The sequence below is a fragment of the Fukomys damarensis genome, unplaced genomic scaffold (assembly GCF_012274545.1).
Source record: "Fukomys damarensis isolate Sample0158 unplaced genomic scaffold, DMR_v1.0_HiC HiC_scaffold_23, whole genome shotgun sequence".
NCBI classification, from domain to species: domain Eukaryota; kingdom Metazoa; phylum Chordata; class Mammalia; order Rodentia; family Bathyergidae; genus Fukomys; species Fukomys damarensis.
Window position 1 is genome coordinate 8,432,312 of NW_022900935.1, and position 15,232 is coordinate 8,447,543.

Here is a 15,232-nt window from a genome sequence, read left to right on the forward strand (position 1 = left end):
TTATATTGCATAATTATATATGATATAATAGTCATTATATTATATATTATATTTTATATTATAAAATATATACATATATTTTTTCAAACATTGAAATTTCATGACTTAGTAATAGTAGAAAAAACAGGAGTAAAAGACTCAGATAGATTTAACATTCTCTGTTGGTTGATTTCAGTTCTCAGTACTTCTCCAGGCTGCATAATTGTATTTAAATATAGTTATCTTTGTCTCTACTCTGTAACCAGTACAGGAACTGATTTTTTTTTCAAAGCAAAATGAGTAAAAGTTACTTGCATTTTTTCATTTCTTTCAGACTTCAAGAGTAAGACAGAAACCAGCAGGTCAGCCCCAAAGAATGACATATCCCAGGAACAGTTATATCATGGCATTATGATGGAAAGGTTCATAAGCAATGATGTCATTTATTCCACGCTAAGAAAAGTCTCCAGATATGATGATACTGTAGAAGGTCACCAGGAAACCTATTGGGCAGATGTGAGAGAAGCCATTTTGTCCCACAAAAAGAGAGGCCAAGAAGCTAAGAAATTTGGGGAAAATATTGTGAGTTCAAATGTTATTTTAGAACAGAAACACTACAAATGTGACAACCCTAGAAAAAGAAACAAATACAAATTAGACTTGATTAATCATCCAATGAGTTGCATAAGAACAAAAATCTATGAATGTAATATATGTGAAAAAATGTTTAAACAACCCATTCACCTTACTGAACACATGAGAATTCATACTGGTGAGAAGCCTTTCAGATGTAAGGAGTGTGGAAGGGCCTTCAGTCAAAGTGCATCTCTTAACACACACCAAAGAATCCATACCGGTGAGAAACCCTTTGAATGTGAGGAATGTGGCAAAACCTTCAGGCATCGCTCATCACTTAATCAACATCACAGAACTCACACTGGGGAAAAACCTTATGTATGTGATAAATGTCAGAAAGCCTTCAGTCAGAACATTAGCTTGATCCAGCATTTGCGGACTCATTCTGGAGAGAAACCCTTTACCTGCAATGAATGTGGAAAAACCTTCCGACAGATCAGACACCTTAGTGAGCACGTAAGAATTCATACTGGGGAGAAGCCCTATGCATGCACTGCATGTTGCAAAACCTTTAGTCATAGAGCATATCTTACACACCACCAAAGAATCCACACTGGAGAGAGACCCTACAAATGTAAGGAATGCGGGAAAGCTTTTAGGCAGAGGATACACCTTAGCAACCATAAAACTGTTCATACAGGAGTGAAAGCATATGAATGTGACCGCTGTGGAAAAGCTTACAGGCATGATTCATCCTTTAAGAAACATCAAAGACATCACACTGGAGAAAAACCTTATGAATGCAATGAATGTGGAAAATCCTTCAGCTATAATTCATCACTTAGCCGACATTATGAAATACACAGAAGAAATGCATCCCAAAATATTGGGTAAAAAATGAGAACAGAAGTCAACTCTAAGTCATTCTAAAGCTTTAAGATTTCAGGACTCAATTCTGAGAAACCGATAGGATGGCAACTTTTAATTTTGTCTGTGTAAATAAACACTATGTTCATAAACTATTTACTGACACCTCTATACTAAATACTTAAGGATAAACCCTGGTCCTTCAAATTAAATTCAGCATTATGAAAAATTCACAACAATTTTTTTCTGATTTCACGATGGATTATAAAATACTCAGGCATCCACTCATTTACAGACTAGCATTTGGGAACTACTGTTTAAAACATGCCACCCCTACCTTTTAAATTAAAATTTTATTTTTATAATGGGGAAAGCTGTAGACAGTCTAAAGTTCAGGAGGTATGGACAGTTGTGTACAGTAAAAAGCCTTCATTTCCTATTGCCAAAATCCTCTATTTAGAGGCAATCATTTTTTATAACTTTCTTTTGTGTACTCTTACAGATTTTTTATTTACATCCAAAATAATACAAATATATAGTTTCCTTTAGGTAGGAATAGCAGCTTCCTGTACAAACATCAGTTTTACCAATGTGTCACACACATCATTCCACTTTACTACATACAGTGCCTATTCTTTTTATAGCCATCACATTCCATAGAATGAATTTTTTTATCTAATTCAGTATAAATCAATTTTTTTATCTAGTTCACTGTTGATCAACTTGGATTATTCTAAACTTTTAAAATACTGTATTGTAATTCACTTCTAACATGTAAGTGTAGATTTAAGAGTAAATGTCCCAAAATGAATTTTTGCAGTAAATACGTAGGTGCATTTTTATGATGGATTTTAATAAATGGACCTTAATAGGGTTTGGACTAACTTATATTTCCACCAGCGAGACAATAAAATTGTAGGGGCTGAAGCATTATGGGCAAATTGCCCTGTTGGCCATCAGAAACATCACCTAATCACAGAACTATGGAAGTATTGGCTGAGCTGCATTTTCCAGAAACAGCAGCACCTGTCATCCCAGGAGTTCATATCGGGGTTTTTTTGTTTGTTTGTTTGTTTGTTTTTCTTTTTGGTACCAGGATCAAACTCAGAGACTTGTACTTGCAAGGCAGGTAGGTGGTGGCTGCACTCTTCTAAATACTGAGTCCTATATCTTCTTGAATAGTTGAGCCCACGTCTCAGTTGGAGAAAGAGACACTTTCCCAGCCAATTGCTTTACTCTGGCTTGGGGCTGGGACTGTCCGATGATGGGGACACTGATCCACTTACCTTGGTGAATATAATATTTACTGCAGTCTCTTCAGTTGGAGTGGAAAACTCACAATTGAAGCAGGAACTCAGAAGGTTTACCATGGTATGTTACTAATCATGCAGATAGTATTTTACAGGATGACTGTGATGAAATTAACACAGAGACAGGAGGGAGATGACTTAAAGTACTTAAATTATTAAACATCTTATTGTGAAAACTGAGCATCAAGGTCAGGACCACAGTGATTTTGTGTTCACTTTTTCAATTTTACAACTTCTTTTTCTGGTTTGGATCCAGGGCCTCATGCACATTAGGCAGGCACTCTGCTACTTAGTTATATTCTTGCTCTTTTGAGACATGGTCTCACTAAATTGCTCAGCCTGGCCTCAAACTTAAAATCCTTCTGCCTCGACCTCCCATGTAGCTGGGATTACAGGTGTATGCCAAGTTTAATGATTGTACAAGTGTTAATGAATCTGCCCCAGCTCTTCCCCCATAACTACATCTTAGAATCCTCCACTTTAAAGAGTCCTACCTTATAGTTTCATCTCCTGTTTATGATTAAAGTCAATATATTAGTGTTTGTTAGGTTTCAAATGATAAAAATTAACTGGGACTACATTGAGTCTCACAGGAGTGGGGAGGGCATTATTAGAAGGTTCTTGATGTAATTTATGGAGTACAGGAGATGCAGTATATGCTAACTGGATTGGGACCAGGTCTTGAAACACTTTGGAAAATCTGTATTTCTCTTAAATGCTTTTGTTGCAGCAGAGCGGAGCAGCTCTGTGCTATAACCAAGTGTTACAGCTCAGTGTTTCAGCTAAGTGCCACGGCTGTGAGGCCCAGCTGAGCTTTACAGCTCAGTGTGGTCATTCTGGAATGCTCCTCTGAGACACAGCTGAGCTTTATAGTTCAGTGTGACAACTCTGGGTCACAGCTCTCACTCTCCAATGGTCAGTTGAAGAGGTAGAGAAAAACCTTTTATTATACCAGTGAGCCCTGGCAGGGTCAGAGGAGTCTGAGCACTCTACCAGAAATGAGAGCCTCCTTATATAGGGATCTACAGGGTACCTGAGCATGCTCAATGAAGCAGGGATGGGAGTGGGGGTGGGGTCACAGGACATTCCTGAGAGGGGGTGGCCTTAACCTTCTAGCAATGGGGTAGAGATTAACAGAACATTCCTGAAAGATCGCACAGTTCAAATAGTCACAAACCATTTTGATACATTGGGCAGAAGCCCAATAACACAAACTTACATTTCCAAAATAAAACATTCTGTGGGGGAAAAAAATGGAGGCAAGGCAAGGGCCTGTCTTATTGTATAGCACTTCTCTACCACTTTGTCTTCATTCTAGCTTTTATTTTAAAAATAACATCTGAGGGCAAATCAATTACAGTCAGCCATCAGCAGAGAAAAGCTTTTTCTCACTTCCCATCTCAAATTCCTGAGGAAGGGTTTTTATTGGCTCAGCTAGGTCAGGTGCCCACCCTCCAAAGAAATCAATAGTAGGCAGAGATCTCAACTTCTGTGGGAACTATGTGGATGGTGTAGTGAGTGGCTGGAAGGGCACAAAAGTAGTTCCCAGAAGGGGTTACTGTTCATAGAATTCCAAAACCCACCCATTCTTCATTGTTAGCTCAGAGGATCAGAATGTTAGAACTGCAAAGAATCTGGAAACACCTAGTCTAAACCTCTCAACTTTATAGCTGAAGAAACAGAGATTCCTCTTTAAATTATCCATGTGCTCATAACTGACTTATATCGAGATTATCTAAATTTTTTCATCCTAGGCCGGGTGTGGTGGCACACGCCTGTAAGCCCAGCACTTGGGAGGCTGAGGCAGGAGGATTGCTGTGAGTTTGAGACCAGCCTGGGCTACATAGTGAGTTCCAGGTCAGTCTCACCTACATAGTGAGACCCTGTCTCAAAAAAAAAAAAAAAATTGTCATCCTGGTTTCCCGGGCACCTTCCTTTAATTGGCTGCATATAGCCACTGTTTGCCATTACAGGTAAGCCCCCTACATGGGGAGACCCTGTATAAAAAAAAAAAAAAAAAATTGTCATCCTGGTTTCCCGGGCACCTTCCTTTAATTGGCTGCATATAGCCACTGTTTGCCATTATAAAAAAAAAAAGGGTTTACTACTTAGATCTGTTGAACTGCCCCAAGAGGTCTTTAATGTTATGCTTCAGAGTCCACCCACTAGCTTGGTCTGTTGTTAGTACCTGTTTTACCTCCTGGTGCACTTCTGCTGATCACATCCTCCTTTTTAGCTACACATTTTGTTTGCTATTCCAACATTTCTTACTTCTACATATCAGAAATCTGTATCCTAGTAGATACTGGCACTAGGATATCCCATAGTCACCTCAGAATTCAACTTTTTTTCAAAAAGTCAAAACTTTTTTTTCCAATAAATTCTGTGTTCCTTAACTCAGAAAGTGCTACCACTGATCCAATTCCCCAGCTGAAATCCCTCTCATTTATTACCTCCCCCAGTCAACAAATACTGCATATTGTACTTAGGATATCCTCAGGTTATCTTCTTGCCATTTCCATAGCCAGACCCTTAGATTCCTACTGCTTCCTAACTGCTTAAATAGATTGCCAACTGAGTTTTGGGTTTTTAATCTGTACTTATCTCTATCTCAGAGGAGTCTGAGCACTCTATCCTTCCCACTGTTGCTAGAATTATTTTAAATCACATATCTAATTACACTATTTTACTGCTTGTTATGGTTTAGAGCTACAAAGTCCCCCAAAGGGCTCATGTTTAGAGGTAGAAGATGGTAAGATCATAGGTTCAGAGCTCAATGTGCCGTTAAGAGATGGGGCAAGTAGAGGCAGGATACTGGGCTAGTGACCCGGAAGGGTGTATCTCCAGAAAGTGACAACATAAAATAGAAATTTTACACAATTATTGTGAAATTACTCAACACAAGACAATGACACTACCTTGATTTGCTTCACATTGTTACTTGCTTCACTTTCATTTTCTTATCCCTGCTATGATGAGCGTGTTCCTTCCAAGTTAAAAAACAAAAAGCACCCTAATCCTTGTCTCAGACTATTTCCTAGAATACTATGGCTAAGAAAGGTGTATAACACCATTTGACTAAGCAGGGCCAATTTCTGTATTTATGTGTGAACAGTTAGAGTAACGTGTTTTCCTTTTTTCCCACTGGATACCAATCTGGAAGGCAGTAGCCTTGGAAACTACTTGCAGTAAAAGTGGAGGGAGGCTACCTGGATATGGAGCAAATACAGGGCAAACAGATGCAGAAAAATGTAGGGAGAAAGTTCAATCCTGGTCATACTTCTTGCCCGTAGATCAAGCCTTAACTGGATATTTCAGTTGGATATTTCTGCCTCCTTCCCAATATAACCTTCGCCGGGACCAGGGATTTAGCTCCGTGGTTCTGCTGCCTCCCCCAATATAACCTTTCCCAAATCCTTCGTCCACGGACCACTCTTTTCCCATATTCCATGACTGTGTCTCAAATCTCTTCTGCTTCACTGTACCCAGTAGCATCCTCTCCAAACCCAAACATCATTTGAAGAGTGGTCCATATTTGAAGGGGCTTGGATGGTTGTTTTATGTTTGGTTTTGTTTTGTTTTTTTCTGGCATTGGAAGTTAATCCCAGCTAAGGAAAATTATACTTGGAAGAAGGCAGAAACAATTCCGCAATACCATCTCTTATCTCATTTGATTAAAAAGCTTTCCCTCAACTTCTATATTTCTAATAAGAGGACATTTCCTACATAACTTCCTACATAAAATATTACTACACTCAGGGTTTGTACAATTGCTATTATGTAAAACACAAGTCACTTGAAAATTTTCCCAAATGACACAAGACGTGCTTTGTAGCTTACATTACTGTTTGTAATTTTATTTAAGGAAAATCTCCCTATTCCCTATTCTCAAAATATATTTCCCTGTGTTATATTCGAAAAGCCTTAATAGAATTTCAGTTAGGTCTTTAAGCCACCTGAAACTGATTTTTGTGAAGTGAGATAAAGTTGTTTTTTGTTTTTTTTTTCAATCAGGATACCTTTGTCATAAAAGCTTTCACCGAAAAGTCATCTTCTCTCCATTGCTGTGCATTGCTACCTAAGTAATAAATCAAGTTTGTTGGAAAGCAAATCAAGAAATGTCATAAAATATTGGTGGTTGCCTCAGCATATTTGGGCAAGCTCTGTCACTGCTCTTTGCTCCAGTAATGACGTATCTGTTGAAAAATTATAATACTTTTGTTTTATATTTGAGAATATAATTGTGCTTTGTTTCTTAATTTAAAAGGCCAAAAGTAAGAAAAAATATAATACACTGATAAGGCTGGCGCCAGCATCTTTCAAAAGTGAGTTCGTGGCTACTCTTTCACACGGTAAAACGGGTGCAAGGTGCTAATACAGTGCAGGATGCTGTAAATCCAAGTGTGGCACAGAGAAGGCACAGTGTTCACTTGCAACGACCAGGTTTTACAGCAGTCGGAGACCCACACCGGGAGGAAGTTTTAGGTCAGGTGATAGTGCTCCCTGGAATAAAGCCTCATACAGCCCGCTACCAGACGAGCTGCCGATTTTGGAGAACTCGCTGAAACACACCCTCGCGATAGCTGCAGGCTCCTGTCCCCCGGAGAGATGGACCCTCCTCCCGAGCACAGCCTCCCGAGCCGTGGACTTCGCGGAGGCCTCCGGGAAGGGGGCGGTCGACCGGAAGCCGCGGGGCATTCTGGGGCTACAATTTTGAGGTAAGATGGGCCGGATGAGAGCGTCTCGTATCCCTCTTTGTCCGACTTCCTCTCTTTCTTTGAAGAAGGAAAAAGGCACTCCTGAGGCAGCGTTGAAGCGAGGTGGGCGTCAGGCTTTTGACGGAATATTCGAGGTTGGGGGAGGCCCTTGAATGGGAAAGGGGGCAGAGCGGCTGCGTTCCGAGCCCAGAGAGGTGTATTCTCGCGGTCGCCGCGTTGCAATCCCGCTGTCTCCCTCACAGGCCAGTTTCCCGTGGGTTCTGGGCCTTATCCTTTGGAACACCCTGAGGGTAGTTAAAGAGCTTTTGTCAAGGTCCATGACCTCTTACTCTTTCTTGATTCCTCCAAGGCATTGCAGGGAGTGCTTAGTACATTTTAGGGCAAACAGCACTCCCAGGCAGCCAGACAGTGCGTGAGGTCAGAGGAAAGCAAATACACTTAGAGACCATGAGTTCAGCCTGCACGGAACAACCCATGTTGAGAGCGAAGGGAGTGGCGTATCTACAGGCAGCACGGAACCCATCAGAGAGACAGAAGGGCTGAGGTCTGCTGGAGCTTCTGGGTAGAGGCTGGAGTAGGAAGAGGGAACTGATCTTGCAGCTCCTGTGGGAGCATGGATGGCAGTTTTTAACCTTTTCCTTGCAGGGATCAAGATCTGGTCAACTACATCCACGGTGTGGGGAAAACGAAGTTATGCAAAGTGCCTCAGGAGAGGGAGTCACGTTACCTAGCATCTAGGGTGGACAACTATCTATACAGTGTGGCTCAGAGTGAAAAATACCACATCATAAGGGAGTGAGTGGTCAGTTGAGAAAGGACCACAAGCCACTATTCTACCATAACAAGGTCGAAAGTGGATAATTGGGTTCTTCGTGATCTTCAGAACTTCTTTCTTCTCCCTTAACTTTGTCATTTTAGTATTCCACCATTCCGTGAGAGGATTATCAACTAAGCCCCACTAGTAAGCCTCCTAAGGTGAGTAACTTTATCACTAAACAGTTGGGTAACTGAGTGAGTTTAGAAGGAATACCATAATCACTCTCCTTCATTTTAAAGATGAGTCAGTCACTCCACAAAAGTTAAAATCTTGTCCAAGATTATTCAAAGAGCAAGAAAAATACTACTGAATTCTACTGAGCCCCACTCAGGTTCAGAATCCAGACACATAGGACCCTTAGACTCTTGACACTATGCTGGTGTTTTCCAAACATCTCACTGACTTAGCACCTAACAATTTTTGCCATAGCTGTGTACTGCCTATATTGTTATTCTCATTATTTCTTTTTACTTATTTTTAAAAATCAAATATTCTAAGAAACAGTATCTTTGAAATTCAGCATTTGACAGATGCTTACTAACTTCATAGTTACTAAAAAGTTTATCTAAAAATGTTGGTCCATGAACCATTTAAATCATCTGAGTCTATCACATCCTGAATGTGTTGTTTTCTTCTTTTAGATGAATAATCCAACAGAGAATGCCCTTCCCCTTTGTGCCTTCTCCATAAGATATTATTTCACTTAACCTGTGTAGAACTCTCCTGTTTTCATTGTTGTATGTAAAACAAGTGTAGTGTCCTCATCTTTCTGGAGTTTACTCTCTTTGAAAAGTAACTATGTGCACGTGAAATAGTTAAGTCAGTGCTGTCCAGTAGGACTTTCAGTGACCAGGGAAATATGCTATATCTGTGGCTTATGCAGCCAGGCGTGGTGGCGCATGCCTGTAATCCCAGCACTTGGGAGGCTGAGCAGGAGGATCACTGTGAGTTCGAGACCAACGTGGGCTACACAGTGAGTTCCAGGTCAGTCTCAATACATAGTGAGACCCTGTTTCAAAAACAAAACAAAACAAAAAATAAATAAATAAAATAAAATTACCATGTGCAGCATGTAGCTACTGAGCAATGACACTGTTGTGGCTAGTGCAACTCAAAAAATGAATTTTAGACTTTATTTCATTAGAATTAAATTTAAGTAGCCACATATAGCTGATGGCTACTATATTGAAAGTCCAAATCTAGATATTTGAAATAAAATATTTTCAAAATCATTATGGTTTTAATACTGTCCTCTGCACTCAACAACAACAACAAAAAAACCCAGAGCCTACATGTTAATTACTATTTGAATTTCTTGATAGAGGGTAAGACATCATTTCTACCTTTTAGGAACTTCATAGTCCAAGTAAAGTTACTCATTTTGAAACTCATAATTTAAAGTACATTTACACCTTAAGAAATATGCACATATGCCATCAATATTACTATTGAGCATCCTATAAATTTATAACTAAAATATAAGTGAAAGTCTTAGCATTATTTTTTGTTCATTGTACATAACCTTCTGTCATCTCTATTTTTGTCTATGAGGACATTTAGACTATTTAAAAATTAAGCACAGCCAAAACTAATATTAAGGCCAGGCATGGGGGTGCATGCCTGTAATCCCAGCACTCGGGATGCTGCGGCAGCAGTATTGCTGTGAGTTCGAGACCAGCCTGGGCTACACAGTGAGTCCAGGTCAGTCTCAACTACATAGTGAGACCCTGTCTCAAAAAACCAAAATAAATAAATAAATAAATAAATAAATAAATAAAAATTAAAAAATAAATAATAAATAAAAGGGAGTACCTTCATAATGAAATTTGCCTAATTTTTTAAGAGTAAAAATATTTGAGAGAGAAAACACATTTTGTGATGTTTGTTTCCTAGTATGAAGAAAGCTGTCCAGGGCATTTTTAGGACAGTTGGGGAAATATGATATGGACTGTAGTGTTGGAAATTATTATTTTGTTAAATATTAAAATAGTATTGTAGTTATGTAGGAGAATGCCATTTGGAAATTGATGCTAAAGAATTTAGAGCTAAAGTTTTATAACTTTAAAGTGGTTTAGGTAAAAAAGGGCACACAAAAAATATTGCAGAATATCAACAGTTGTTAATCTACGTAGTGTGTATATGTATGCTTTTGGTTCTGTGGTTTCTACTTCTCTGTATGTTGGAGATTTTTCGTAGTAAAAATTTAAAAAGAAAAAAGCACCTGTTTCACATTAGAGTAATGAGATGATAAATGCAGAGCTCTTGGTTCAGTTTCATTCACACAATAACTGCACAATAAATGTTCAGTATTTATAGCAATACATTTTGGGCTTTTACTAGTACCTATAGACAGACATTTCCCATTATAAACTAAATTCTGGTTGAGAGAGTAAAGTTAGTGGCAGACCAGGGATATAGCTCAGCAGTGCAGCACCTCACTGGCAAGTGCGAAGACCTGAGTTCAGTTCTTGTTACCAAACAAATAAATAAATTTAGTGGAAAACATCAATTTCTATAATGTTAAGAGGATAGTTTATAAGGTCTGTAATGTTAAATAAGCTCTACCAAGAGCTTTGTCTCTGTCATTGCCTTAATATATCTAAGGTATGAAAAGCTACTAAGATCCACATTACTATGAACTTATTTATTACCTCATACATTAATTTCTGTATGAGTAGGTTTATTTGTGTTTTATCTATAGTTGATCTTTGAATTTTGCCTATGTTCCTGAGGGCTGCATTTAAAAATTGTCATTGTGGGCAAATTTTTCTCAAGGAACAGTCTATTATTAAGATTTATTTTCTTGGTCAAGGACTCTATATCAAAGGAGTTATAAAAGTAGTTCATGGTAAGCTTTCAAAATGATCCAACAATTACAGAAATCTGTAGTCACTTTAAAGTAATAAAATATTCCAAGTGAGACTTTTGAAGCAAAAAAGACAATCTATAAGTTATTTCCTTAAAGTCATACACAATATGTTAGTGGCAGATTTAGGAATAAAACTATTGTAATAAATTCTGCAGGCCTGGGGTTGTTGTTTGGTGGAAGAAAACTTGCTTAGCAAATGTCCTGGGTTCAGTCCCCAGCACTGGAGAGGTAGGAGAAAAGTCTACTACATGGACATACATAGATGATGGAGCATTTTTATAACGTGTGTCTTTGGCATTACTAATAGTCATAAATAGAGTTCTTTAAAGAATTCAATTTGTTATGATTCCTTTTATCTCATTGGAATTTGGAAGTACTTTTTGAGTGTTTTATTTTGACAGTGCATTTCTTTCACAAGTTATTGCAGTGCCCTCCTTGCCCAATCCAGAGCTGTGGCATGGCAGAGGCTGGGGAAGAGGAGATAGTGTCAGCAGAAGTCTCAGGCTTCTCAGACATGAGTGACTCAGAGTTACTAGAGTTTTTGGACCTGAAAGATTCCAAAGAGTCAAGTGCTTCACTTAGCAATCCTGACCCTTCTTCTGAAGTCTCTGAGAAGGATGATAAGCCTATAAGCTTGCAAAACTGTAAAAGAGGATTGGATGCCTTGTCACCTATGGAAAGACTTAACCTAAAATATTTATATGTCACTGACCTGTCTACTCAGAACTGGTGTGAATTGCAAATGGCATATGGGAAGGAACTTCCTGGGTTTTTGACCCCTGAGAAGGCAGATATTTTGGACACTGGTGCCAGCATCCATTTAGCCAAAGAACTAGAACTTCATGATCTTGTGACTATCCCCATCACCACGAAAGAAGATGCTTGGGCAATTAAATTTCTGAATATACTGACAATGATTCCCACCTTGCAGTCAGAAGGGTGCATCAGAGAATTTCCAGTGTTTGGGGAAGTGGAAGGTATGTTTCTTGTTGGCGTGATTGATGAGTTGCATTATACAGCCAAGGGAGAACTGGAACTGGCTGAACTCAAGACACGTAAGCGCCCTTTGCCCCCTCTGGATGCTCAGAAGAAGAAAGACTGTTTTCAAGTAAGCCTGTACAAATATATCTTTGATGCCATGGTGCAAGGGAAAGTGACCCCTGCTATCCTAATCCATCACACAAAGTTGTGTCCAGACAAGCTACTGGGGCCTTCTGTGCTGAGGCATGCCCAACTGGGAGGCTTCTCTGTGAAGTCCTTGGGTGACCTCATGGAACTGGTCTTCTTGTCTTTCACACTGTCTGACCTCCCAGTTATTGATATCTTAAAGATTGAATATATCCATCAAGAGACTGCCACTTTGCTGAGTACGGAGATTGTAGCCTTTGAAGAGAAGGAGATGAAAGGCAAAGTACAGCATTATATAGCCTATTGGATGGGCCACCGAGAGCCTCAAGGTGTGGATGTGGAAGAGGCTTGGAAGTGTCAGACATGCACCTATACAGACATCTGTGAATGGAAGAAGGGTGGTGGAGTGCTCAGCTGTACACTGAAGCCTCAAGCCAAAAAAGCCAAATGAATAGAAGTTACGTTTTCAGGAATTTATCTTTCATGCTCCTACTGTACCTGACTAAAAGAGGACCAGTCTCTGAGGTTTTCATGGATGTTGTTCTTGGTTTTTGTATTCTACATTGTCTAATCCATTCAAATATAGGATTCAAAGTTCAGGAACAAATGGGAAAGATCTAGAGGTTGTAATGTCCCTAGAGCTTTGACATTGGTCGTCAGGAAGATGAATGCCCATCATGGCTGGAGCAGAGGTATTCTATAGCAAATGTTTTCCTAAGAAAATTCTTGTGATTTTCACAAATCTTAATTTTTTTCATAATCAAGACTTTCTACATTTTATGTAATAAAATGAAATGCTGTCCAGGACAGTTGAACTGATGTTTGTTTCTTTGGCTTTTTCATGATTTAAGTCTTTCAGAAGTGACCACTGTTGTTATGGTTTATTTTTAAAATGTCCCCCAAAGCCTCATATGCTCATAGACAGGGTTTTTGGGAGGTGACTGGACCATGTGTGTGTGATACTAGAGTAGTCCACTGATGGGTCTATAGCTGGGTGTAATGTTGTGAAGTACAGAACAAGAAATAATGAACAATAAAAAACTTTCTAGTACTTTCATAATAGCAAAAACCTAGGAACTATCCAGGTGCCTATTGTTAGACAAATTAATGGTATGGTACAGAAACCAAAACAGATGAAATACAGTGACATGCAGCAATATGCCTGAATTTTACCAACACATTAGATAAAGTCCCAAAAGATTTATATAGAGTATACCCTTTTTATAAAATGAAAAACAACAAAAAACTTTTAAGGATATTTAAAGATAGTGGAGAGAAATCCTAATGCACCTCAGAACGTGGTAGAGTCAGTCCTTAGCTACAAATGTCAACAAGCCATAGGAAAGAATGATATATGTAACTCTCACCTATAAAGTAAGGACTTATTTATGGAGACATTCCTGGATAATTTAGAGTAGTAGATGGATGGGGGAGGGCATTGGTAGGGGTTAAATAGCCAGCAGAACATGGTGAATTTTTTTTTTTTTTTGAGACAGGGTCTCACTATGTACTTGAGATTGACCTAGAACTCACTATGTAGCCCAGGCTGGTCTCGAACTCACAGTGATCCTCCTGCCTCAGCCTCCCGAGTGCTGGGATTACAGGCATGCGCCACCACGTCTGGCTCATGGTGAATATTTTTAATGCAACCTCATGTAATACATGAGCTGTTAAAATCTGGACACACATAGAGATAACAGGTTATCTCTTGACGCCCTTTTGAGCTACCTATACTTTTTTATTGTTGTTGTTGTACCAGAGATCGAACTCGGGACCTTGCACTTGCCAGGCAAGTGCTGTGCTGCTGAGCTGTATCCCTGGCCCATTATATGTACTCTTACTGGAGACTAAAGCTTGTAATAGTGCTTATTTGCTGAGTGGCTAATGCTAGGAACTGTTCTAAGCACGTTATATTATTAAATCTATATTTCATTCTTTTAGGGTCCCACTGTTTGAAAGTGGTAGATTTCTACCCTGGATATGGCTGACTGTAGTGCTTATATCCTTAACCATCATGCTATAAACTTTCCCTTATAGTTGTTAAGCATCCTTGGTGGTGTACAGACTTAGTAGCCCTTAAATGCTGAGACCAAAAGGTTTCATATTTCTGATTTTTCTCAAATATTGTAATATTTGCACATAATATATCATCAAGATGGGACCAGCATCTATACATGAAATTTATTTGTTTCATATACACCTTATCTGTATAGCTTGAAGAGATTTTATGTGGTATTGTAGGTGCATCTTCATTTTGACTGACTCATCACATGAGGTCAGATACAGAATTTTCCACTTGTGATGTCATGCTAATATTTAAAGAATTTCAGGATTTGGCCATTTTAGATTTTGGATCAGGAATGCTCAACTCATAATCCCGAGTAAGTTTGGCATTAAACTAAGTGCATAGTAAACTGGATTTTCTGGGGCAAACAATATTAAATAGTTTTTCAGGAAAAGAATTTGCTTAGGTTCTGTAGCATTGTCTTAATTATAGTAGAAGCTTTAAGAAAAGGGTAAAGAAAGTCACCTGGTTTTGGATACTGACACTATTAGAAATCAGTAATTCCCTAATATCTCAAATCTGTGTCACTTTGGTTTCTCAAAAGTTAAGGCATCTTTATGGGGTCACCCCAGGATCAATGCTATGGTCTGAATATTTGTGCCTCTCCAATATTAATATTTGAAACTAACTTCCCCACTGTGGTGGTTTTGGGAGGTGATTAGGTAATCAGGGAAGATCCCTCATAAATGAGATTTGTGCTTTTATAAAGGAGCACACAGCTATAAGGGACTCACTTTAGATCCAGAGACACCAATAGACTTCTAGGTATGCTGCTGCATGCATGCCTGTAATCCCAATACTTGTGAGGCTGAAGAAGGAGGATCAACATGAGTTCAAGTCCAGCCAGAATTACATAATGAGACTATGTCTCGAAACAAACAAAAAAGGAAAAAAAAAAAAAAA

The 15,232-nt window shown here is 38.9% G+C and overlaps 2 protein-coding genes across 10 annotated transcripts in view; both read left to right on the forward strand.

Annotated features, from left to right (window-relative positions):
* Window positions 1–1,752, forward strand: part of Zfp69 (ZFP69 zinc finger protein) — a 21,511-nt gene extending 19,759 nt beyond the window's left edge. For both annotated transcript variants that reach the window (XM_033767689.1, XM_033767688.1), the window contains one exon: window positions 314–1,752. In XM_033767689.1, the coding sequence (XP_033623580.1) occupies window positions 314–1,449 (1,136 nt within the window). In that variant the 3' untranslated portion in view covers window positions 1,450–1,752. The remainder of the gene's footprint in view (window positions 1–313) is intronic.
* A 5,679-nt stretch (window positions 1,753–7,431) lies between these two features.
* The window catches only part of Exo5 (exonuclease 5), a 21,689-nt gene continuing 13,888 nt past the window's right edge, over window positions 7,432–15,232 (forward strand). Inside the window, exons 1-3 of one of the 8 annotated variants that reach the window (XM_033767614.1) lie at window positions 7,432–7,450; window positions 8,096–8,425; window positions 11,555–13,066. In XM_033767614.1, coding sequence (XP_033623505.1) covers window positions 11,594–12,715 — 1,122 coding nt within the window. In that variant the 5' untranslated portion in view covers window positions 7,432–7,450; window positions 8,096–8,425; window positions 11,555–11,593 and the 3' untranslated portion in view covers window positions 12,716–13,066. The other 7 variants (XM_010625922.2, XM_010625920.1, XM_010625917.1 and 4 more) reach the window with 7 other exon arrangements.